Genomic DNA, 26,257 nt, shown 5'->3' on the forward strand with positions numbered 1-26,257 from the left:
TTAATGGTTCACCATGTTTGAAAATGAACACCACAGTGCCCTGCATGTAGAAACTAAACTGTTTTATCAATGAGTCTGGTTCTAATTCTGTCTGCTTCCTGTTGTCTTCATTTTCTTATTTCAGGAAGCTTTCCCCCACCCGCCTTTAGTTGAAGTACTACAGCTGCTCAGACCCCAGTATCTCAAAGACCACTTCTCCCCATATGAACTGACCTGGACCCTGCAGTTGTCATCCAGAGGGTGGCAGCATGAGAATAGGCAAGTAGTTCAGAGATAACTCAGAAAATCCCAACCACTGTGAGATATACCCAACACATAATATAGGATCCATAGTTGTGTTCATGGTACAGAATGTGATACAGAACCCCTGCTGTTCCAATGTCAGAAACAATGAGGTGTGCAGGACATCCAGAGGTTACACCAGTGGTTTTCATCCCATAATAGAACCACAAATCATTACATTACATTACATCCACCCCCACCCCCACTTATCTATATTCCAAACCTTTGCTTTCAATCTTTGACAGTAAACAGAAAATGCTTTTAATTTTGAAACAGAAATGGCCTCTATTGCCAGCAAGCTATGCCAGCGAAGTGTCCAATGAGCTGCAGATGTGGTCCATTTACAAACTTTTTTTCCAAATTGCAACACTTGGGATTTGCTGGCACACAATCCGGAACATAGCACCACCTGTCGGCAGTAGCTTCCAGGACCTTGCAGGCTAGTCTCAAGCAGCTTCTATGTCCTTGGCTTTGAAATGAAATTACAGCGGAACACAACCTGGAAAATTTTTCACTTCCACCCTTTATTATGCATCTCTCCAGCTTCCGGGGATTTATAAGGTTTTCCTTGGTCTAGGAGTTATAGGAGCAGCTGGAAGGGGAGGTCAGGGGAGAGGAGAAACTGCCCCTGCCAGGGATCCTATTTACTCTGCCCAGGAGCCTGCTGGAGATATCTGGGAGATGGGGTGTCATTCCCCCTCCTGTCCAGTAGGCTCCTCTTGGGATGTGTGCATGGATTGCTCTGCCGACGCATGGATTCCTGTCCCCTCTGGGCCAGTTGGAATGGTCTACAAATATATGGTTTCCACACAGGAAAGGGTTGCCTCCACTATGCAGCTGCCTCACCCCTCTCTGAGGCGGGTTGTTTATGTTTGGGAGCTGGCTTATACTGCTTGCCCACTTGTCTCCTTCTGAAACGGGCTCTTTGGAAGGCTGGTGCCCTCTGCACAAAAGTTTCCTCGTTCCGTCCAGGAATTTCCTCATGCCTCCCAGAAGCCCTTCCGAGGCCTCCACTGGCTGCTTCCTGGCTCCATTTGGTCCCTGGCCCTGCTCCTCAGAAGGCACAGCTGGCGGAGTACTTCCAGTTGTCACCCTAAGGGAGGCGGGTGATGCTTCACTGAGACCCGAAGACGGCCTGCTTCCAGAAGCCAACCTGTAGCCAGCAGGTCCTTGAGCATCTTCAGCATCTCCAGAAGATGGATCCAGAGGGTCGTGGGACTCACTGCATCTGGGATGTGAGATGCATTCCCTCTGAGGGTTATTCCAACCCTCAAATTCAGGAGTCGGGGCATCTTTAAGCTGCGATTCATTCTGCTGTGGGGGCCACTCATACACAGGTGAGCACTCACATTCATACGGAGACTCGTACACCGGGGAGTCCTTGCAGGTATAGTGCGTTTCGTATATTGGAGAGGTATCGTAGCCGAATTGCCATTCATACACAGAAGAGTTGTCAAACCTGTACTGAGACTTTGGTCCAGAGGTCTCATATATGTACGGCGAATCACATGGAGAGATGTCATCATCGTACTGTGACTCATAAATGGGGGAGTATCCGCAGCTATACCGAGGGTCATATATGGTAGAAAACTCATATGCATTTTGCGACTCGTACACAGGAGAGGCTCCATTTTTCTTCACAGGAGATGAGCACCTGGAAGGCATCTCGTAATCTGTGTAAGAGCTGCATCCATACTGCGGTTCATACGTGGAAGACGAAGGATAGGCTGAAGGCACCTCATCTTTCACCACCTCATAGACTGAACATGGGTTCTTCCACCTTTCGTAGGACTCAAATCCCCCAAGAGCCTCATCATCTTCATCATACCCCGGCCCCAATCCATTTCCATCATTCTCCTTGTATTCTGGGACCGACTCATACTCCGTCTGTATTTCACTGCCCACTGCTTCTATGTTGTTGCTTTCGTTTTCACCTACAATGACCACAGAAACAAAAAACTTTGGGTTATGGAAAACGAGCAAGGTCCCAAATAAAGAAGAATGGCAATTTAAGCTGACGGAATATGCACAGCTTGCAGACTTAACATATAGAATAAGAGAACAAGAAAAACATATGGTTAGAGAAGATTGAAAAATGTTTATTGAATATATGGGGGAAACTGTGTACACTTGAAAATGCTGGCAGCATTAAGATAAATTCAACAGTGTAAATAAGTTTTGATGGCTGTAAAAATGGAATACTGAATGGTTTAGTTTATGTAAAATATGCAGGGATTTATGATATGCAGAATGAACCATGGAAAGAGAAGAAGGGAAGTCATTGATACTTTAAGGATGTTTAAATGAGTATTCTAAATTGTAAAACAGAAAATCTAATAAAAATTATATATATATAAAAACGTGTTGGGTTATTTCTTTTTAATAAGCAACTCATTTCCCAAGACAAGGTTCAGCACTCCTAATACTTCCACCAATAGAGAGGGCACTGCAGGTGGGGAATAAATTTCCATCTAGACCAGGGATGGTTAGGCTGTAGACCTTCAGGTGTTGTTGGACTACAACTCCCATCATCCATGCTGGCTGGGACTGGTGAAGGTTGAAATCCAACAACCTCTGAAGAGCCACAGGGTAATAACCCCTGAACTAGACAAGTCCCCAGCACTAGGAAGTAAAAGAGCCTGCTTTTTTAATTCATTCATTCCCATATCAAGAAAGAGGCTTACTGATGCTGAGGTACTTAACCAAAGAGTTGGAAGAACTCAGTCATGGTGGGCGAACACCAGAATGGTTTCCAGTCACAGAATTCCAGCTCTTGCCCCTTACATAGTTTTGACATAACTTTTTCATAAGACCAGTATCTGCTCTAATGACCCATCATTATTTCTAAGATGAACCAAGAACGTATCAGACAGCGAGCCACAGCCTTTCCCAACCTGCTACCCTCCAGATGTTACTGGACTGCAATTCCCATCAGCTCCAGACAACATAGCCAGAGATTACAGGTATCATGGGCCCCGTGCTGCCAGCCAGGATGGGACGGGAATGCCAGAGAACGATCCAGAAGTCGGGGTGGAGAAAGTTCAGGCAGTGACTTGGGAGAGGGTCTCGCCCCACTGTTTTCATGTCACGATAAGGGAGAGGAGAATGAAGCTACCAGAGTAGCTGAGGAGGCAGCTGGCCAATCAGTGGAGCCAGGTGAAGTGGAGGTGGAGGAAGAGTCAGTGTTGAACTCGGGTCACATTTCCAAAGATGTGCCATTGTATGCACCTGCATGGACAGCTCCTTCTCCCTGTAGGAGCGCATGCTCCCAAGCTCAGTCTTCTTGCTTGGAATGAGAATAGCATGAATGACAGGCACGCACACACTTTAAAAGTAGAACGAGAGTGTCATGTCAGTTGCTGGGACAATGCCTGTGCTTATGCCTATTCTTGTGTTAGAAAGATGTACTCTGTACTTTGAGCTAATGCTGAAACCATGTGCTGATTTCATAAATTAACTTTCCCCAAGCTGAGAGAGTCTGAGTATTGTTTCCAAAGGTGGGAGCCATGACAATGAACTTTACAGTGCTTAAAGGGTGGTTCACTCCTACCCCTTTACTTATGGAGAAGGGGGTGTCTAATCCATATGAGGATTTGTTGGTATAGTACAGTGTTAAAGTGGGATGCGGGTGGTGCTGTGGGTTAAACCACAGAGCCTAGGACTTGCCGATCAGAAGGTCAGCGGTTCGAATCCCCACAACAGGGTGAGCTCCCGTTGCTTGGTCCCTGCTCCTGCCAACCTAGCAGTTCGAAAGCACATCAAAGTGCAAGTAGATAAATAGGTACCGTTCTGGCGGGAAGGTAAACGGCGTTTCTGTGCACTGGTCTGGTTCGCCAGAAGCAGCTTAGTCATGCTGGCCACATGACCCAGAAGCTGTACGCCAGCTCCCTCGGCCAATAAAGTGAGATGAGCGCCGCAACCCCAGTCGGTCATGACTGGACCTAATGGTCAGGGGTCCCTTTACCTTTACCTTTACAGTGTTAAAAGATGATAGTTGAATTAACATCAAATACAAAAGTGCAATCTGTAGCCAGGACAAAAAGACTCAGGCCTCATACTTTATTCTGTACCTGCCTGTGAATAACAGGTTGCTCTGGAATAATTCCGAGCTCTATGAACTTTACTGTGGCCCCAAATCATTTCTTCCTACCTGAAGCCTCAGCAGATTTTATCTCTCTATCATCCTTCGCTTCTACTTGTTCAGAATCTTTATCTGCAGACCTGGAAAATCAACACACTGGAGTTACCCAGTGGAAAGCAAACAGATGGACATCCTTTCCCCATCTACCACAACGATGGCTGCTTTAAAAATCTATCAGTGCCCTTTTTAGATTCTGGACACATCTAGAAGATATGGGGCTATAGCTCATGTCTTCCAGCTACTACCTAGCAGCAGAAGGCATGACACCACCATACTCACGGTTTTCACATCCCTTGCAAGCAGCAGCAGCAAATGAAGTGGGGGGGGGGGACAGGGGAACTCTGAGCATGATGACATATTGTCACATGTCAGCTTTTACCAGATCCTGAGGTGGGGGGGGGGGAGAGACACCTATCGGAAATGCAGATCTATATCTGTATCTGTACATGGCAGAGCCATGTATCCCCAGCGCAACCCAGCAACCCAGATGCTTAGAAGGTTGAGATAATTTTCATCTGCTTTTGTATTTTAACTTTTGTATCTTTCCAAGTATGATTGTGATATAATCAAGCAGTGTACAAACTTTATGAAATAATATATAAAAAAAGATTTAGTTCTGTCCTTCAGATTTTTTCCATACATCTTTCTGGGTACTTTTTGGCTTCAGGCCTGCATAACCCTTGGCATCTCGTTGCCAGATGCTGGGGAGAGAGGTCCCCTAGGTTTTCTGAGGGCTTCCCTGCTGGGAGTTCCCTGATGATAGACTAATGCTAGAAATGACCTGAGCTTGCTGTGCACGTGCACCTCTGCCTTGAACCACTGCTTAGCTCTGTTGACCAGCAGCTACTACTAGGCCATCCCACCTCTGCTTCCCCTTGCATTCAGGGACAGCAGAGGCACAACTCATACCTTTTCCTGCTTATTATGTTTCTTAAACTGAAGACTTTGGGATCAAGAGAGAAGAAACATAGTGATCTTTTGGGTCCAAATGTTATTGAAACACCTGCAAAAGAAGATGACAAATTCATTGCTGGGAACTCATGACCAATGCTAGCAGGCAGCTGAGGTTTTCACTACGCTACTGTCCAGTTGCCAGTCATCCCTGCATCCCGTCAGATAGTATCCTCCAAAGGATGGTTATCTCTTTTTCCTTCAGGACAACCCCTGCCCAAGGCAGTTTGCCTTGTGGACTACAAGTGACCCTAAGCCACTCTGTGTCAGGCCTCTGAGTCTAGCCTTGATGTTTGAAAGTACTTAAAAGGATGTGCTCTTAGTCACCCAAATCAGAGCTGGAAAAACCCCTTTTATGTTCTTAGTGTATGTTCCTAATCTTCCAGTTTGAACTCTGAAGCTAGTTTCCTCTGCCTATCCAAGAGCACGTGACAGTGGAACTCAGTGCAAGCTCACACCTGTAGGGGAAAGTTTACCTGAAAAAGGATCTCAGCACTGCATATTCACACACACACACACTCCACACACATGGAGTGGGGACTCACCCAGTCCTCTGCTCCTACTAGGGAACTGGCTAGGAGACCGGAGCACAATGGTCTATCCTATCTACAAGATGATACCTTCCCAGTTCTATGTTCAAAAGCTGGCTAGACAGGCAGTTTAATCCTGCTGCAATGCTGGTGATGGGACAGAGTCCTCCTCCACACCACACCCTCCAACATTTCTCTGATGAAAATTGAGACGTCGCATTCCATAATGATAATTTTACTATTTATACCCCACACATCTTACCCAGCCAGCCCCAGCCACTCTGGGCAGCTTCCAACATATATAAATATATAATAAAACATTAAACTTTTTTTAAAAAAAGCTTTCCTATATAGGATTGCCTTCAGACAGCTCAGGAGCTGGATAACTCAATACCCTCCAACATTTCTCCAATAAAAAGGAAAAGCGGGACATTCCAGGATCAAACCAGAAACAGGGATAACTTATCTAAATCAGGGATGTCCCTGGAAAATAGGGACACTTGGAGGGTTTGCCACCCCTGAGGGAGAAGGCTAACAGAGAGGGTGCAGGCCAGGCCACGCAGAACACAGCTGGGTCCACTCTCTGCCCAGAGGCAGCTCTCACTCTACCTAATGATAGGGCCATCCCTGGAGAATGGAAACAAAGTTTCTTTAACAACATGTAGGGTTTCTGCACATTTAATCAATGCTACAAAGGGCCCTAATACACATTGATTGAAAAGCGGAGGAGTGGAAAACATTGGGGAGAGGGGGAACCTGCTACCCTACCCCTTGCAATCACCTGTGTCTGAAAGACTGGCCCACGATATGGCAAAGCATAAATTTGAAAATAGATTTCCTCCTCCCTTGTTGAAATTCAGCGTTCTGTCCACTGTGCCATACTGACTAGCAGAAGCAGCAAGTGAAAAGGTTCAGAGCTCAACTGGAGAAAATTGGAGAGCCAGACTAGCTACTAGAGAAATGGAGGTCAGCCCCCACAACAAGGAAAGGTTTGGCAGGGAGGGGGGAGGAAGGACTCCTAACATCTCCCATAACAGAAGGAGAAAAGCTGAGAGGAGGTTACAGCCGACAGATCAGAAGGCAGAAGAATGGCAGAAGCATTCCAGGTTAGAGAGAAGGATTCACATTTAAGGCTGGTAACATCTTACCTGAGTCTTCTGAAATGGAGATGGAAAATAAGGGGCCTCGTAAGTACCATGGGACGTCTTCCTCCTTTTTGGCTGAGAAAGCAGAAGAGTGGGGATAAAATTCAACTCATGGCAACAGCAAGCGGCTTTATGGGCAAACTTAAGTCATTGCAATCCTGGAGTTGCTTTCTTTTTTATTGCAACCTCCACCACCACTCACTGCTGTTCTATCTGTTTAGAACCATCTCCCCTTTCTTATCTACTTCTTTGTCAAATTCCTCTTTGGGACCTTTTTAGGTGTTTAAAAACTGACCTTTGTAAACAGCTACATCAACCGTCCCAGATTTGAGTGTTACAGTGGAGGGATGTTCAGACTTTAAATACATGGAATTCTGTTACTGCTACTATGAAATAAAATAATAGTAACAGAAATGAAATACAACTCCTGCTACTACTGCCAGACACAATGACTTCTGCTACTGCAAAATAGTAGCAACCACAGGACAATAATGACAAAATTGTTTTGATTTCCTAAACAAACAGCTGTTAGTAGTTGCAGAATCTACCAAAGAAATTTGGCTGTTTTTTGAAGTCTAATTTTCCACTAAGCTATGGTCCACGTTCAGCCTGGTAGAACTTCAGTGGGTGAGTAGATCTCCTGCCAATGGGAACCACAAGAAAACTGCAAACACTAAAGCAGGCCCTCCAGATGTTTTGGGACTACAATTCCCATCATCCCTGACCACTGGTCCTATTAGCTAGGGATGATGGGAGTTGTAGTCCCAAAACAGCTGGAGGACTGAGTTTGGGGATGCCTGCACTAAAGGACAGAGTTCACAGTTTTTACAGACAGATACCCAAGAGGAAAGGGTGGAGTGAGGCAAAGGGATCCTGAAATTCTTTATTCCTGGGGACTGTGGCCCTTTATCTCAACATAACAACCCTTCAGTAACAAAGTCTAAATCTTAGCTATCAAAACACAATCCAGATAAGAATGAGGCTTACCAGCATAAGAGTCTGAGCTGCCAAACATCTCTCGGAAAACCTCCCAGGGGCTGCGGAAGGTGAATTTCAAATCGTCTCCTTCAGGAACTGCTGGGGTAGTAACATGATTTGCAAACACATCACTGAAGTCCTGGGATGCTCCCACTGTATAATTTTTATGAAGAAAAAAATGGAGAATCCCCTTCCCTTTCTGTGTAGCCAGAATGAGTAGTCCGTGACTGGTGCTCCTTTGTGAAACACTCATGGAAACCCACCTCTCCACTCGGCACAAGGGATTCTGTGTGAGCTGGTCACAACTGATGGGAGTTTTAATACAAGGCATCCAAAGGGGAGGGGTCTCCTTTGGGCTCCAGTTCTGGGTTCAAAATAAGATGCCATATGTCCTATATGTGAGGTTTGTGGGCCTTATAAGAAAGATGTGTGAAATAGTAGAGAAAGTGTTGTGTATTCAGTGGTCTGTATTTGTCTGAGCTTGAGTCTGGACTAACGAGTCTGAGCCCCTGTGCTCTGATTCGATACATGATAGCCAATCACAGAACATTTCAGGATTTGGGCCTCTGTCATTGGCCCTTAAATTCTGACTTATGATTCGCAGCTTGGAAGTTTAGACAGCCAATCACATTGGGAGTAGGAGTGGCCCAGGCCTTCAGAAATGTATGTAAGTAGTTGCTTTGCACCTGTTGTCCCATTCTGTTAGTTCAATAAAGGTTCTTGCTGTTATCACTGTGTCTTGCCTCGTGGGAAGCCACCTACACTTCAGAAAGAATATTGTTACAAAAGCTGGATGCCTACCCATCTCTCTGCCAAGTGGTGGCAAAAGCCCATAGGGTCCCAGGCACACACACAGGGTCTGTGTCCCTTTGGAAGACATGGGGGAGACTGTCGTGCTTTAAGAAATATGGCTTATTCACCTATTTACACCTTCATTCTGCATGGAAGAAATCCAGATCTTACAGCATACGGACTTCCAGAGGCAGCAGCACAAGCAGCCTTCAGGCTGCTTCCCTCAAAAATAGATGCCAGATCTTCTTCTTCCTTATCTCTCCTAGAAACCTGTCGCTTGAAAAATCCATTTTCCTGTCCCCTCAAACATACACCCCATGACCTTGGTAACATTTCACCCTCCAGTCTAAAGGATTCCTCTCAACGCTTTGTGTTACGTTCAGTTTGCTCTTCACTAAGCCAGCCAGACTGCTTTGCATAAGGCAGCCTAGGAATTCCTTTGCAGCTTGCATTCTCCTTTCATACCACAAATAACCAAAACCATAGCATGTGTTGATTTCTAGGGTTGACCCTAATCTATAACATGGGTTTGAAATAAGATGCCAGACAAATCTTAGCCTATATGTGAGGTTCATGGGCCTTAGACGAAAGGTGTGTGAAATAGTAGGGAAAGAATATGTTTCTTACCTGCCGCTGTGATTCCATCCCCATAGCAGTCATAACGTTCACGCTTGGTCTCTGAAGAAAGGAAGGAGGACTACGTTGGCAAATTCACAAGTAAAACGGTAATCTTTGCACCCTCTAGAAGCTATACTCTGGCTCTGCAATATAGATTATGAAACCTGGCTTCTGCAGGTAACAATGTTGGCTCCAGGTTTGGGGAGACCCTGAGTAGCCTCGTCTCTTTCTCATCATTGTTACTGCTGCCTCTTGACTTGTTAGGTGAATCCCGCCTTACAGTATGTTAAGGGTGCTGGGAATTTTAGCTCAGCTGGGGAGTAAACTACAGTTCCCATGCTCTTTTGGGGGGCAGGGAACTATGTGCTTTGAATGTGCTTTGCCCAATTTGCACCACTGCCACAGATGGAGGGAACAAGGTTGCTGCTCTTTCTCTTTGCTCCTGTCCTCGCTCACTTGGTTTGGGCAAGTGAGCAGGCAATGACAACGAAGAGAATTAGCAGGAGTTCGATTAAGGGGCTCCCGGGGTTAGGAGTGGGAGCCCCTGATAGGGTGTGGGCCTTGGCAGATGCCTGGCAGTGCCAATCCCTGATGACAAACCTGCCAGGCAATAATTTTCCATAGTTTACCAAAAAGGCCTCTCCCGATAATCCATGTCTATTGCTATCAACTCCCTGGTCTAGAAGTGTAATCAAAAATAAAGGGGGGAATTCCAGAGAGACAGCCGTCACAACCTCTGATTATTTAATGAAGTGACTTTGGCTAACAAGGGCTGTGAAAATCAGTGTCCCAAAGCCCAGGGAGACATAAGCCTATGGGATCCCAAATGATCTGAGAGAGAGTCGGTGGCAGAAAGATGAACTTGGGCGCTTACTGTCTGACAACACCTCATAAGCTTCTGTAACTTCTTTGAATTTCTGCTCAGCATAATTCTTCCTATCTGGATTTTTATCCGGGTGCCACTGTAGGGCTTTCTTTCTGTACCTGCACAGACCCAGGAGAGAAAGGGAATGCAGTAGTTGAGCGTCACAGCACCTTCTGCAACAATAAACCGCCTTCAATGCAAATCCCAGTTAAGAACGTAAAAAGAGCCCAAATACCTACGTAGTCCTGATTTCTGTTCTTACAGTGAACAACCAGATGCCCATGCAGGACTCGCACAACAATTTGGGGGGCCTTAGCATGGTGCCAATTATGCCCCACCCACCTATACACAAACACCGCCACCTCAGCCAGGCCCAGCCCAGCTGCCACCACTAGCATACTTTTTCTGCCCCAGCTGCTATTTTGGTGCTCTCCACTGGGCCAACAGGCACTGACCATTGTCTTAAGTCCCCCAAAATCAAATGCCCCAATCCATAAAGCTATGGAATCTATAGATGGTGGACAGTCACCAGAAAGGTAAGCTGAGTTTAGAAGGGCCTTTCTTGTTCTTGCTCTAAAGCACTGCTGCTTGTCCACCACTGAAACAAGTCTGGTGGCCCAGTGGGGTACAGTCCATGATGCAATTGCCAAAGCACCACATTAAAGAAAATAGACTATCACATACCCTCTGACATCCCACTGAACAAAATCAGGGTGCTTGTTCTTTTGGTTCCGAGCTCTCACGGGAGCCAGCTGATTCGCACAAGCAAGCGAGACCAAGAAACAAGCATATTTTGGTTTGGTGCTCTGACTTAAGGCAGCTGACTCACACTAGAGTGGCAGATGGAGAAACAGGACATTTCAGGATCCGGTCAGAAGCTGGGATAGCTTCTGTAATTCCAGGATGCCCCACCTAAAATGGGATAATTGAGGGGCATGCTGTCATGTATTAAATGTTGTGTGATGTGTTAATTGAACTGGCATCAGGAATCTTTTCTTCCTGCCTCACACATGGCTTGAGTTGCGGAAAAGGCCCCAAGAGAGAACACTGAGAATTCAAGAGAAAGACTTACGCCTTTTTAATATCATTGTCGGAGGCATCCCGAGGAATCTCTAAAAGCTTATAATAGTCTGGCACGGCATCCATTCGCCTGTCCTGTGCAGAAACCAGTAGCAGAGAAACGGGGAAAGAGCGGCTGCAAGGGGAACAATGTCTCTGGAAGCACCGAAGGCGTCCACACAACTTGAGCTGCTTCGAGGGCTGACCATGGCCGCACTCTTGGCTGCACTGCTCCTTACAGCACAGCAGGAGGTGGGTGCTGTGGGCAAAGGGCCCTGCAGGGGGAGAGGAAACAGAATGAGGCGCCGCAGAATCTATCCATCCCACAAGAACTCCCCACTGCATGCACACAAAGGGAGAATGAACACGGTGGTGATGATCTGCCTCCCAGGAGGTAAAAGAGTGTGTGTGTGTGTGTGTGTGTGTGTGTGTGTGTGTGTGTGTGTGTATCGACTCAGAATTTTACCAGGTTGCTTCTCCATTTGAAGAATCCACTTCCCCACTTTCAGCTCCTATTTATTAGAAAAGCAGTGCTCACACATGCCTTTTTGAATTGCTCTGATGAAGGGGTACAAAAGGCCTTCTTGGCCAACCTTCCCTCTCAAAGACAGGGTTTGTCCAACCACCAGACCCCACTGACCAAGCAACACAAACTACAGTAGATGCCAATGCCACCCCAATAAATAAGTCAAGAACGTGTCCAAGGGAAGGGCATGTCCAGAAAGATAGTACATCAGGGACTATGTGTCAGAATTGTTTATCTGTGAACAGGATCCTCATTTTCTCTTGGGTCCTGTTCACGTAGCTGTCCTGGCAGTAACCATAAATGGGCCATGCATATGCACTTACAGGTTTGTGTCATCCTATGAAGTTTGTAGAGTTATCCTGTGAGTGTCAAATGTTATCTCACTCAGAAGAGGACCTGTAGTGTTTATTTAGTTCTGGGCATTTCTGTTGCTTTATTTTTTATTTGCTTGCTAGTATGATTACAGAAATAGACTGACTACCACACAGAACAAATAGCAAACTAGATAAAATGGCAGGAACCTTTGGCCACCAAATTGTCCCTAGCACAGGGGAAAGAATGAACGCCGAGTCTGTGGTGCACTTAGGTCTCATGGAGGAACAACAGCATCCCAAACTTATAGCAGTACCGATCGGAGGATCTACCAGGAAATGTTGGGGTTTTATACTAGTTTTAACTTAAGTTTGGGTTCTTCTTAGGCTCCGGTAGGGCAAGATCAGTGGAGGAGCTACACAGTGAATGAAACTGTAGGATGGAAGGCTTTCCAGAATGGAACAAGTTATAGTGTAAGTCAATGAGGTCACCACCTGAAGCTAAGCAGGCCTGTCAGTGCATGGATGGGTGACTGCCTGGGAACCTCATGTATAGTATATGACAGAATCATAGACTTGGAATAGACCCCAAGGGTCATCTAGTCCAACCCCTTGCAATGCAAGTATTTCAACTAAAGCATCCATGACAGATGACCATCCAACCTCTGCTTAAAAAGGAAGGAGAGTCTACAACCTCCCGTGGGTTCTTTTGAGACTTTAAAATCTCCATTTCAGAGACTAAGGTAGGACTTTTCTTGTGCACAACTAGTAGGCCTAGCCCATGTCAGGACATCTTCTTCTAGCTGTTAAGGCTTCCTGTATCCATAAAGACCCATTGTTTTAACAATCCTTCTGACTTCAAGTTCTCCTGTCTCCTAGTGCCAGCTTTTCACACACACCCTTTTCCCCCCTACATGGATATCCACAGAGGAATAAAATGGGGTGTGGGCAAAGTAAAATACTCCATACATATACATATACATATGCAAATGCAAATGCATATCTAAAAGATGGGAGCAGGGAAATTTCTCACAAATGAGAATACAGTAGTGCCTGTACATTTTACCTCTTATCTCAGGTTCTACAAATGATAGAAACATGTCCTTTTTAAAAAAGAAAAAGAATGCTGGTAATTGGTGGATTATGGTTCATTGGGGACTGGGGGCTGCCCCCTGGTCCCCTCCCATGGCAGCCATGTTTCCATAGGGTTCATTTCCTGCTCCCCATCATCATTTGATACTCTTCTAACTTCTTAAAATCACCTAGGCTCAATATACCTTAGTTTATCCAGAGGTTGCCCGTGTTCTTTGTTCCACCTGATGGTGAGCTGGGCACTTGATGTCTTGGGGGAGGCAAGAGCTTACCATCACCCCAAACCTGCTCCCTCCTCCCCTGCTGATCAACAACTTCAGTAGCCAATGGGAAGTTGGGGGTTATTGTGACATCAGAGCTTTATGCTTTCCTTAAGGATGTGGGGAGGGGGAGGCAATCAACAAAAGGTCACACTTTTGGGAACATGTGAGTTCATACTTTATTTTCCCAGTTCTTGCTCCTTCACCATCCCAGTCTCACCTTTGACCCTTTCGCTGTGGCAATCTATCAGTGTTTGCTAGCACTTCTGGTTCATAAATGCTTCTCTGGAGTATGTAAAAAATGTGTTCAGATCATTACAACAAGAGAACTCTTTCTGCAAAGTTGCCTTGATGTGGGGCTTCAGGGTTTCCTGGATAGAGGAACTGATCCTTAAATTGTAGTCCTGTGAGGTAAGGTTACCAGACGTCCCTGTTTCCGGAGACAGTCCCCGGATTTACATATCAGTCCCCTGACAAAATCCAACCCCTTCAACTGAAATTGAAAAGTGTCCCCGGATTCATTGAAAAAGAATCTGGTAACCTTACTATGAGGGGAATAGGGATCTGCTAATAACTCTCAGCAATCTTAACAAAGTACAGTTCCCAGGATTCTTTGGGGGAAGTCATAAGTGTTAAAGTTGGGTCATAGTGCCTTAAAACTATAGTGCAGATGTGACCAAACTCAGATACAGGAGATATGGGGCCAAAGGGGAGGAAAAGGGGAAGTGGACTGTCTATGGTTAGTGCATATAAACTTGCTGAAGAAGGCAGAGAAAAGTGGTAGTTTTCCGTAGCTTTAGTGAGAACTCGGGAATTACCCAAACTATGCCTGAGAGGCTCAGTGACAGTATCCTCTTCCAGTAGGCATTGCTTCCTATGCCAACCACAACCAAGCTTCCTGACTCACACAGCACCTTGGAGGCTGATGGCAATTAGGGAATCTGCGTAAGCTTTGCTGAATCAGATCTTTATTTGAAATGAGGGTGTGAGTAGCGCAGCACCACCTTGAAATGTCAAGGAATTTTGTCACATATCAACTATTGTCCCAAGTTATATCAGAAACAAAAAGACAATTCTGCCCCGGTGCCTCTCTTGATAGCTCAAACACAGCCATTTGGGTTTCCTAACAGCAGAGAAATGAATTCCACAGAAGCCCCTTTGATTTCTTTGTGATTCTGAAGGGATCTTGCAGAATCAGTGAATTTATTCCTTACCACAAAGTGTCTTCAGTCCTCTTTGGTTTGCATCTGTATAAACTGTAAGAACAAAGTACTTCAGACAGCAATACTACACACTGAGCAGAGATGGGGAAAATGGTGGTTCGCTAGCTGTTCTTAGATTACAGCTCCCATCATCCCTGGCCATTGGCTATGCTGGCTAGGGCTCATGGGATTTGGAGTCCCATAATCTCTTGAGTGCAAGGAGGGCACAGGTTCCCCAGTCCTTCACTGGAGAGCCAGTCTCATAGACTAACATAGGATTGTGTCATGGGGCTTTTATACAACATTTACATGGGTTTTAATGGTCAGGGCTTCTCCCTGTAAATTATGGCTTGGTGAAGCTGCTGATATTAGCCAATTATGTAGCAGTATTTCTACATGGAGGGGCATTTGTCAAGGGCATCACGACAAACAATAGTACCACAGTACTGGCAGTACCACAGAAGACCACTAATGTGAATTGGACTTAGGTCTCCCATGTGGGACAGTGTCATTTGAACAGAAGTAGTAACTCTTCAGGAATGGCATGTGACTTCTTGATGCTTATAGGCCAACAGAGCAAGGAAGCAGCTGTGAGTCAAGAAGAAAACTACACCACATTTCTGTGACACAGTTAATATTTTATTTTGCAAAGAGAATCCCCAAGTGGCAAGGCAATGGACACTTTAATTCCCCATATAACACAGATTGAGCTGTGCTAATACTCATCACCTTCCTCTTCTTCTCCTTCACCGTCTATACTATCTGTTCCCACTTCTTCATAATCCTTCTCCAGGGCGGCCATGTCTTCTCGTGCCTCGGAGAACTCCCCTTCTTCCATGCCTTCCCCTACGTACCAGTGGACAAAAGCCCTTTTGGCATACATCAGGTCAAACTTGTGGTCCAGGCGGGCCCAGGCCTCAGCAATGGCGGTGGTGTTGCTCAGCATGCACACTGCCCGCTGCACCTTGGCTAGGTCTCCACCAGGAACCACAGTCGGGGGCTGGTAGTTGATGCCCACCTTGAAGCCTGTGGGGCACCAGTCCACAAACTGGATTGTCCGCTTTGTTTTAATGGTGGCAATAGCAGCGTTGACATCCTTGGGCACCACATCGCCTCGATACAAAAGGCAGCAGGCCATGTATTTGCCATGGCGGGGGTCACATTTCACCATCTGGTTAGCTGGCTCAAAGCAAGCATTGGTGATCTCCGCTACAGAAAGCTGCTCATGATAGGCCTTCTCTGCAGAGATGACCGGGGCGTAAGTGGCCAGAGGGAAGTGGATGCGAGGGTAGGGAACCAGGTTGGTCTGGAACTCTGTCAGGTCCACATTGAGCGCCCCATCAAAGCGAAGCGAGGCTGTGATGGAGGACACAATCTGGCCGATGAGCCTGTTCAGGTTTGTGTAAGTTGGGCGCTCGATGTCCAGGTTCCTGCGGCAGATATCATAGATGGCTTCATTGTCCACCATGAAGGCACAGTCTGAGTGCTCAAGGGTGGTGTGTGTGGTGAGGATGGAGTTGTAGGGCTCAACCACAGCTGTTGATATCTGAGGAGCTGGGTAAATGGAGAACTCCAGCTTGGACTTCTTGCCATAGTCAACCGAGAGCCGTTCCATCAGCAGGGAGGTGAATCCTGAGCCAGTGCCTCCCCCAAAGCTGTGGAAGATGAGGAATCCCTGGAGTCCTGTGCATTGGTCAGCCTATGGAATGCAGGAAACAAACCAAGCGGTGGTCAGTTGGGGTTAGGGAATGGGGTGGAATAATGGGATAGAGTTCTCCAAAACTCTCTCAACCACTGCTTTATTGTCTCCCAATTCCTCTGGGAGACCCACAATCAAGTCTCTGTATTTCAGCATTAGAGTTTAGCCCTATTGCTGGCCAGTTGGGATGGATGAATTTGTTAACTTCCACTCCTCTCTGTCTCTAATTTCTCCAGTTTTAGATTCAGTGAGGTTGCTGAATATTTTTTAAGTCCTCATGAAAATTCACCAGCATTTTTGTTGGATTTCTCCTAAAATACTGTATGTTGCTTTGACTAATAGACACAATTTTTGGCAAGCTGCTTTTCCTAATCTATTGCATTTTTGTTCATTACTTTCACTAATGCATGCATTTTATGCACATTTCCCCCTAATGTGTGCATTTTCGCTAACATCATTTGGTTGCAGAACTGCAACAGAAACTTCAGAGAAGCGCAAATTTCAAAGAAAAGCTTTGTTATGGTTCATGCATGGGCTTGAGATGCACAAATTAAACTGAACCAGATTTCTCCACCAATCAATCATCTGGCTGGTAGGAAGGATCTAAAACGCTTTCATTCCAGCAAAAGTGCACTTGCTACATTACCTGTGGAGAATTGGTCCTCATGACAGACGGCCATTGTGTCACCATTGCAGGAGACTGGCTGTTGCATGAGCAGAGAAAGAGCCTGCTCCACAGGTCATTGTGCGCTTAAGTGTTCACAGCACCCAGCCTTGCTTAAAGTCAGGCGTCCAAGATGGGCCTGCCCTCCACAACTTATTTGGGCAGGTGTTGGTGGCTGCCCACCTGTCAATCACATGATGTCAATACGATGTCAGGTGATCCAAAGTTCAAGCTGCAAGACTGGCAATAAGCCTTTGCTTGCTTTTTGACAGTAAAAGGCTTGTCTCCAATCTTAGTGCTGTCGCCTTCATTTTAGGGCTCATCCACACTTAGCTTTGCTCTGCATTTCTAAACACAGGTCCAGACTTTATAGGTCTGTGCCACACACACACACACACACACACACACACACACACACTTGGCCACTTTTTCAGTGCAAACCCTCTGTTTACCAAATTGGAGCAAACAGCAATCCATGGCAAAATCCGAATTACTGTTTGTTCTGATTCAGCAGTAAAGATCAGGTTTTCCTGGGGAAAGCGGGGGGGGGGGGGGAGCACGCAGACACAGACTGGGAAAGTGTGGACCTGCACCTAGAAAGTGTGGGGCAAAACTTAAGTGTGGATAAACCTTCTGCACTATAATCTAGTTCCCTGAGTGAGGCAGTGGAAGCTGAACTTGTGCAGCATCAACACAAGCCGCTCATTATCTCCCCTCCACGTTCATTAACCAGAATCCCTTCCAGATTCCAGAAAGCAGATCCAGCCCCTTCCTTCCCCAGGTCTCCCATGCCACCAAGCCCTATTACCAGCTTCCGGATCCTGTCCAGCACCAAGTCAATGATCTCTTTGCCAATGGTGTAGTGCCCGCGGGCGTAGTTGTTGGCAGCATCTTCCTTGCCAGTGATCAGCTGCTCTGGGTGGAAGAGCTGGCGGTATGTGCCAGTCCGAACCTCATCTGGATTGCAGAGGAAACAGTAGGTCAAGTCATTTCCTCACCTCTCTTGTCTCCTAGCTCACTCTGCTGACAGACCAAGGCAGGATGGAGATTCTGTTTCAATAGCTGAGAGTATGATACGGGTTCAGCCCTGACCTGAGAATCTTTTCACCAGATTTAGAGAGTTCTCAGCTAGCCAATGGGCCACCGTAGACATGCAGAGAGGGGCTACAGACATGGACCACAGCAAGCACATTTTCCATAGAAAGCCACACTCCAAAGTCTTTGCCGTCTCCTGTTGAGATACTGTGACAATACAGACAAATCTGGTAGGATGTTGCCATTTTAAATGCCCTTGTGTGGTAACACAAACTTGAAACGGGTTCCTAGCACCAAACTCGCTTGCTTTCTACATCCATTTGTTTTATTATTACATGTCTATTCCACTTTTCTTCCAAGGAACTCCAACCCATTTTAAGCTCACAACAACCCTGTTGTTCTTTATGACTGAAGAACAACCTTTATTCTTAACAAATGAATATCATGGATCCCTGTGGTTCTTTAACCAGTTCATCCAAGCTGCTTCAGGACAACATTAGGCAGGGTTAAGAATTCTACCCTGGGGTACCATTAAAGGGCAGGAAGTTCCTAAGCACCTATTATTATATTTTTACCACCGTGGCAGCCACCAGAATATCTTGGGCCACCTCAGATCAGTATCCAATCAGAATACACAGAGGATCCGGTCAGACTCTGCCCCTAATATGCAGCCCTCACCGATCACAGTGGGTTCCAGGTCCACGAAAACAGCCCGAGGCACATGCTTCCCAGCTCCGGTTTCACTGAAGAAGGTATTAAAGGAGTCATCTCCACCTCCGATGGTTTTGTCGCTGGGCATTTGCCCATCTGGCTGAATCCCATGCTCCAGGCAGTACAGCTCCCAGCATGCATTGCCAATCTGCACACCAGCCTGGCCCACGTGGATAGAAATGCACTCGCGCTGGGGAAAGAGGGGCAGATCCATCACTGGTGTGGAAACTACATGTCAGGGGCTACCAGCAGCAGAACAGGAAACTCCCATCCACACCCTGACCCTCTATAATACTGCCCCCTGTGGCAAGCCACCAAAAATGCAGATTGGTGCATCTTTCTGGGCAGTGGAGTATCCCCAGGCTCTGGGGTGGCCACTCCTAGACAGGAGCTTGGTCTTTGCCAGAGCAACAGCCAGTGCTTTATTTCTTTTAAAAAAATGTTCAGGGGTACTCTCATTCTTTGACTCAAGAAAATCACTATTTTATAGTTGAAACCAGGAAAAATAAATACAGTCAATGAACAAAAGTACAAAGATTCACAAAATGTTTATGGGTATATGTACCCCTGCATCCCTTCCAGAAAAAAAAGCACAGGCAACAACCAACTTCCTGGTTCTAGTGTATTTTGGTGAGTCCTTTGGCTCTAACACCTTGGCACCACATCTCCCTGCCCCTCCAACAACTCCGCCTTTACACTGCAGTAGTCAGTGGCTAGGAGATGCTGACACCTCGTTCTCAGGTCATGAGCTTAATAAGAATAGAAGCAAAATCTTCTCACCAGTCATCTGAAGAGCACCAGGATGAGGAAGGCTGCACTACACCATAAAAGCTCTTTTTAAAAGGTTGTTGTTGTTTTTTACTCAGGGTTTACATGGTGGGCTGCATACCAAAGTTAGTATAATGTCACAGTATTGTAATAAGTTTTTTGGGGTATGCTGCATGCCCCCATACCCTTCTAATTCCTGGATCTGGCAAGTATTAAAATCTTAACAAGGGTTCAAATTGTTGAAATAGTCCTCTAAGTATGGGTCATTAAGGTAACAAAGGAAATGGCTCCATGCCAGATAACAAATGGATGTCTGTCCCTCCCCCACTCCCTCTTGGGAGTTGTTTGTGAGAGCTAGAGGCAAAATGCGGTAGGCTGAGGGCTAGGCAGCTGTGAGAGACATAGGCATGCCTGATTTCTGTTTGAATCCAAGGCTGTGGCTCTGGGAGAAGGAAGGCCCTCTTGGAGTGTTAATGCTGTGAGCCTCTCCACCATAGGCTCAGGTTGTATATCTGTGTAAATAAACCATACATCCAAGACACCACTGTCTCTGCTGTCCTTTATTCTGAGGAAACTGAACTCTGGATAAGGGTCTGGAATTCCTGGAATCTTTCAGTGTTCAGAGATTGGGCTTCCCTTCCTCTCTCACTCTCTCTTTAAAAAAACAGTGTTAGCGTTTCCCATTATCTAGAACTGAGGCTAAGTGAAAAAGGAAAAAGGGGAGGGCAAACTGGTAAAAACACCCCACCATCAAGAGTGCTAATTCCTCTTCCCTCCTGTTCCTACACTGTGAATTTATTTTATCCTCTTTCCCCTACACCTTGCATACTTCGAACGACACCCTGGTTACAGATCTAAGTGCACCTCCATTCCCATTAGAAGGGCACGGGGATCGTATATTTAAAACAAGGGAGGCTCCACATGCTCCTGACGGCTATCCTGAGTGGGGCTGCCGTTCCCTCGCTGCTCCAGCCCAGCTGACAAGTCCAGGCAAGACTCACCATCCTGCAAAACTGTCTTCTTCGACCCGGCGGCGATGAGCTCAGAGGACGAAGGCTGGTAACCGAGGGGTTTTCCTGCAGTGTCTGCCTTTTATAACATTCCGCAGCCCATCTCCAGGCACGAGGGATGCTTTGTTGTTAGAGATGGACACGGAGCTGAGCCTGAATGGTTTCTGAGTTACGGCCGGAGTCAACACACAATTCACAGAGAAAGCCAAGCTAAGCCTTGGTTACACCAAACATAGCTAGGAACTTGTGTATTGAGGAGGGACTGTCCCCAGAGGATTATTACGTGTGCCGCCAAGCTTCACCTTAAAAAAAGGGAAAACACTGGTTTTTTGTTATAAACTCCCCCAGTCCTGCCTGCTGTTGTGCTAGCATGGAGTGGGGCATCTTTTTCTGTCAAAGGGCCACATTCTGGGCAACCTTCCAAGGGCCACATGCCAGTGGTGGGTGGGGCCAGAGGCAAAAGTGCACAGAGCAGCAGGTGTGAATAATAATAATAATAATAATAATTTATTATTTATACCCCGCCCATCTGGCTGGGTTTCCCCAGCCACTCTGGGCTGCTTCCAACAGAACATTAAAATACAATAACCTATTAAACATTAAAAGCTTCCCTAAACACCTTTGTGCAGTAGGCTAGTTTCTACACACACTTGCATATACATCCTACCTTCCAGCCAGGGAAGCAAGAGGCATTATCAGAGTTCAAGGGCAATTCCAGCCAGAAAAATAAAAAAATTCAAGGAGGCTACAAAGCAGGGTTGGCAATGGCTTGGAGAGAGTGGGGTGGCTGAGGAGGGGCTGGCCTGAGACTCCCAGGGACCTGTCATGGACTGGCTGGCTGCAGAGCCGTGGTGGGAGGCACCAGCTGGGGAAGAAGGCTCAGAGCCAGGAGACTGGTGATGGGACAATGATGAGGGGTCAGAGGGAGCAGACTGGGAGGAGGAGGTGTTGGAAGCTGAAGAAGCAACAGGGTTTAGTGAGCAGGAAGAGGCTGTGGCAGAGTGCAGTCCAGAATCAGAGGCAGAAGCGGAGGCTGGAGAGGAGCCATGAAGCATCAGGCTGCAACAGGCAGCTCCCCTCCCCTCTGGTCTCCCTGAACCTGAAGAAGTATAAATACAAAGCTCAATCAAATTCCCCCTCCTTTCCTATCTCACAGTGGCCCACCAGGTGCCTATGGGAAGCCCTCAAACAGAACATAGGCACAACTAGCTGTGATAGCTATGCCCTGCCTCCATGGTTGGAGGCAGAAACGCTTCTGGATACTAGTGGCTGAAAGCCACAGGAAGGGAGAGTGCTCTTGTGACTGAGTCCTGTTTATGGGCTTCCCACAAGCATCTGGCTGGCCACTGTGAGAACAGAGTGCTGGACTCCATGGGCCATTGGCCTGATCCAGCAGGCTCTTTTTATATTCTTAACAGCCCTTTCCTTCCTTGCCATTCCCAACAACTAATGTTACCTAATGTAAATGGCCAAGGCCACTCTCTCTCTCTCTCTGATCCACACCGGCCTTTGAATCGCTTCCTTGTTTGCCTAATGGCATGTTCTGCCAAGCAGTGACCATGGGGACAGTGATGAGACAAGGCAGAAGTTGGTTCTCCTTCATTTTTTCAACTCCTTCAACCCTGCGCTGAGCCGCAATACACACATACACAGAGAGAGTGCGCACCATGGAGTGGGGGAGCCACTCCATGAAGTGCATATAGGTAAGACTTGTCAAGACTTGATAGAGTTTAGCCTTCCACTGCCCAACAACCTAGCAGCCAGCAAGGGACAACGTTGCCCCCTTGTGGTGTATAGCCCACTAAGCATGCTTTGATGGCATTGCCAAGGCAACCGGCAAGTCTCAACAGAGAGCAAACAGAGTTAGGGAAGAACAACAGAGACCCATTGTTTGCAGCGGCCTTTCTGGAATGGTGGGAGCAGGGCAGAGATTCACAGGTGCCTTCCTAGAAGGGAAAAGCTCCTCTTCCCTTTTCGCCTGGGTTTCTCCATCTTGTTTTCCTTTGGGGGATCAGAATTCCTACCCGCAGTGTAAAGCAGTGGGCCATCTCGCTCAGGAAAGGATCCTAGCAATGGATCTTAGTGGAAGTTTGCAAATCTTGAGTTCATGGGCTGCGATCATCACGGGATCCAAGCTGCAATCTCCATTCTGGGCTGCCAGAGTCAAGAAGCCATGCCCGGCAGTGAGGCTTCCCCAGAAAGAGTCCCTCCAGCGGAGCAGGTAAGGACTCTGCTCTTGTGCCATGCTCAGGAAAGGGTTAAAAGGCTTCCTTTGAGACCTTGGTGGTAAGGAACTTCATGGTACAATTGGGGGGCAGAGTAAAAGCATTAGCCAAAAATCCTAGTCAGGGTCTGACTCAACATCTGTTAATTAATTGAATTTATATACTGCTCTATACCCAGAGGTCTCAGGGAGATTCACAGAACAAAATCAAAATATAAAACCACAAAATATATAATCAAAATAAAAACAACCCAATAACTCCCCCCAACCCCCAACCCCCCATTTTAAAAGGGCATAGGATGTCAATTTACAACTGTGGAGCACGTGTAGGCCAAATTCAAAGATTCTGGGTTTTTCAAGCCCAATTGTTGTATACATATGGATTTTCAGTAAGGGGGTTGCAGGGCATGGGGAGGGTGAACCATTCCTATATCAATTGCCCCCCTGCATGGCAATTGGAGACCATGGGGGAGATTTCCTCCTCCCCCCCCCCAATCCTATTTGCTGAGCATGAGGAGGACAGGGGAGGCATAGCCTGGAGGTGGAGGTCCCAGAGGCCCTATCCATGGTTTAGGGGCATCTTTATACGAATGGTCCCTCTCTCCTGCATCCTTCCTGTTCTCACCAGATGCCTATGGGGAGCCTGTAAGTAGGACCTGAGCATCACAGCAGCCTGCCCACCTCCCATTCCCAGCAACGGGCATTCTGTCTCCATTGCTAGAGGTAGAACATAGTCATTGTTTCTTTACTGTATGTTATTACACACACATCATATTAGTTGTACTCATACGGCTAGATAGAATATGCTATCTCTGGCAGCATCTTTGGGGAGTGACAGGAGATGAATGCCTCCCTTTAGTTCCAAGCTGGTGGATCTTTTGCAAATAACCACACCCCAACATGCAGCTGGAAGGTGGATAGAATCTGTCCATGCCTGTCAGCCCATCCGGAAGCTGCTGGCTTCTTACCCAGGTCTCATACTTCTTCCAGCTGCATCTTGGAGCAAGGCTGACACATATCAAGTTTTCAAACTGCAGTTACCCAATCCTGAATCTCTGCATATGCTTTAAGAACTTTTTGTTCTCAAAGCATATGCAGATAAATAAATATATTCAAGGAAACAATAAAAAGTGGAGAAGGTAGTGCTATAAGAATTCTAAGGTCTCAAATATAAAATAAGTGTTCATAAATGTACAAGGCAAACACATACGTACCTGTATAAACCATGTGTCTGAAATAGTACAGGAGAGCTATCCATTTTGACTCTCCCAGTGACCTCAAATATTCCTCTGCGTAAGGGAGGAAATGGGGAAAGCCTCCCCATTGTCTTTTGCTTACAAATCCTGTCTTAAGAGCGTATTTGTGTATGAATAGGGTGAGCCTGTGACCTGGATTCAGGAACTAAACTATTAACCATCACAAAAGAAGGGCCAGGCTGCCCAGGTAAAGCAATCAGTGACCATTGTCAGGTATCCTGACAGACAGGATTTCTGTTGTAGACTGCCCCCTGTGATGTATTTCTGTTGGAGACTTCCTCCTTCTGTGATGTTTCGGGGGGGGGGGCGGTCTTGACCTACAGGATGGGCAATTTCAAATGTCTATATAAGGGCTTGCATGCCATTGTTCTGGGTTCCTCTCCTCCCTCCGAGCGGGGGGGGGGACGGGGACACTGTTGCAACGGTTTAATAAAGATCAGGCTTATTAGATTCTTTGCTTCTCAATATTCTCTGGCTGGCCTCTTTCTCCTACCAATAAGGAACCCACTTAAGGGCTCCATTCGGGCTCTTGGATAACCTGTAAGGGGAAAGTAGTAGATAGGTAGCCGTGTTGGTCTGCCATAGTCAAAATAAAAAAAATTCCTTCCAGTAGCACCTTAAAGACCAACTAAGTTAGTTCTTGGTATGAGCTTTCGTGTGCATGCACACTTCTTCAGATACAACTAACTTAGTTGGTCTTTAAGGTGCTACTGGAAGGAATTTTTTTTATTTTGACTGTAAGGGGAAAGGAACAGGTTATTTTCCTCTTATAACAGTAGTAAGGGGAAGCAAGAGATATGTCTGTCATTTTTGTGTGTCTCTGATTCCACACAATAAGGAATTGTGGTGGGCAAACCCCACTTCTCCAAGACAAAACTATTCTGAACGTTGGGTTGGTAGTACCCTCTAGTGGCAAATAGTAGTAATACATGTTTGTTGCATGTATGAGGATAATGTGGGAGATAGAGAAGACACTGGCTCATCAGAATCTCTTGCTGAGCACAGCCAGGGCCAAGCTGTGGAGGGCACCAGGAGGAGAGTCCGGGTAGGGGAGAGCGGGGAGGTAAGTGAGGCGGAGCGGGGGCTTGGTGCCTGAGCGCCTCCAGCACCCGTCAGAGGCACAAAGACCCTGTTCCGCCCTGGGCGGGCCGCGGGCCTGGTCGTCCTCTTATATACCTGCTGGGATTGACAAGGCATCTGACCCTCACCTGAATCTCATAGCTCTCCTGTAGGTGCCTCTGATTAGTTATCATTTAACTCTTGGGGGAAATAATTAGCATCACACATCATGTGACTGTGACAAAGGTAACCTGTGTACTTGCTTGCTTGCTTAACAGCTGTTGGGAACTTCAAGGTCCCTGCTCTCCCTTCTTATGGTCTTTGTACTGGACCTGGAGACTCCACTAGAGAGCATTCCATGTCAAGAAGGAGGGCAAGTGGGCACTCTATCAAATGACAGGGCAGGAGTTACACAGAGCAGGGCCTTTTCACTGGTGGTGCCCATTGTATGCCTCGCTCTTCCCGGACCTGCTCTCTTTTGGCCTGTATTTTGAAGCTTTATAAATTAGGAAGATTTTGGAAGAACTAGTTGACAAGTCTCATCAGTTGCTGATGTATGAACGGATTTTATTTGCTACTATTCTGTGTTTCTGATGCACCAGGGCTTACACCAGCGTAATAGAGTTGGCCAGGATGCCAGAAGGGATACAATTTATGAGCTTTCTCTATTATCTCCACAGCAGGGGGTGTTCAGTCAACAGTGCAGAGGCTGAGCTTAAGCATTCCCTGCTGGTTACCTGCTTTCAGCAATAGGGGTCGCTGTTTGCTGGTACGCAATTGGTTAGCTGTCAGATTCTAGAGCTCCCTATTGGTGGTTCTTAGGTAATTCCAGAATACAGGGTCCATTCATAAAACACAGTGTTCATTCATAAAGCAGTAACATAAATCTCCATTGCTACATATTGGGTATATATTTCAGCAGTTGAACGTACACGTTTATGGCCATGCTGTAGTGTAGTGCTTATGCGACTATGAATAAAAGGTGGCTGGGTTCATTGTCTCAGGGTTTGGGGGGGGGAAGAGGTGACAAAACTGATTTCCAATAAGTGTCCCCCTTTATTTCCATAACAAGTCCTTGA

At 46.5% G+C, this 26,257-nt stretch overlaps 2 protein-coding genes across 6 annotated transcripts; both read right to left on the reverse strand.

The window, feature by feature from the left end:
• Nucleotides 1-786: 786 nt before the first annotated feature.
• LOC310689464 (uncharacterized protein) lies at nucleotides 787-13,613 on the reverse strand. 4 transcript variants are annotated; one of them, XM_083467228.1, is made up of 10 exons: nucleotides 13,476-13,613; nucleotides 11,375-11,636; nucleotides 10,312-10,421; nucleotides 9,447-9,497; nucleotides 8,037-8,126; nucleotides 7,345-7,435; nucleotides 7,053-7,124; nucleotides 5,333-5,426; nucleotides 4,433-4,503; nucleotides 787-2,216 (listed from the first exon to the last, which is right to left on the reverse strand). In XM_083467228.1, exons 6-10 carry the CDS (start codon nucleotides 7,415-7,417, stop codon nucleotides 856-858), a joined length of 1,671 nt encoding a protein of 556 aa, XP_083323354.1. In that variant the 5' UTR covers nucleotides 7,418-7,435; nucleotides 8,037-8,126; nucleotides 9,447-9,497; nucleotides 10,312-10,421; nucleotides 11,375-11,636; nucleotides 13,476-13,613; the 3' UTR covers nucleotides 787-855. The 4 variants fall into 4 exon arrangements, with proteins under 4 accessions (XP_083323354.1, XP_083323353.1, XP_083323352.1 ...); XM_083467227.1 differs by lacking the exon at nucleotides 7,345-7,435 and having other exon boundaries at nucleotides 8,037-8,123; XM_083467226.1 differs by lacking the exon at nucleotides 7,345-7,435.
• A 1,756-nt stretch (nucleotides 13,614-15,369) lies between these two features.
• LOC310689483 (tubulin alpha-1D chain) lies at nucleotides 15,370-20,766 on the reverse strand. 2 transcript variants are annotated; one of them, XM_083467258.1, is made up of 4 exons: nucleotides 20,631-20,766; nucleotides 18,829-19,051; nucleotides 17,924-18,072; nucleotides 15,370-16,451 (listed from the first exon to the last, which is right to left on the reverse strand). In XM_083467258.1, exons 1-4 carry the CDS (start codon nucleotides 20,631-20,633, stop codon nucleotides 15,468-15,470), a joined length of 1,359 nt encoding a protein of 452 aa, XP_083323384.1. In that variant the 5' UTR covers nucleotides 20,634-20,766; the 3' UTR covers nucleotides 15,370-15,467. The 2 variants fall into 2 exon arrangements, with proteins under 2 accessions (XP_083323384.1, XP_083323383.1); XM_083467257.1 differs by lacking the exon at nucleotides 20,631-20,766 and having other exon boundaries at nucleotides 18,829-19,090.
• Nucleotides 20,767-26,257: the final 5,491 nt, after the last annotated feature.

Source organism: Podarcis liolepis (assembly GCF_965112155.1).
Source record: "Podarcis liolepis genome assembly, chromosome: 1".
Classification (NCBI taxonomy): domain Eukaryota; kingdom Metazoa; phylum Chordata; class Lepidosauria; order Squamata; family Lacertidae; genus Podarcis; species Podarcis liolepis.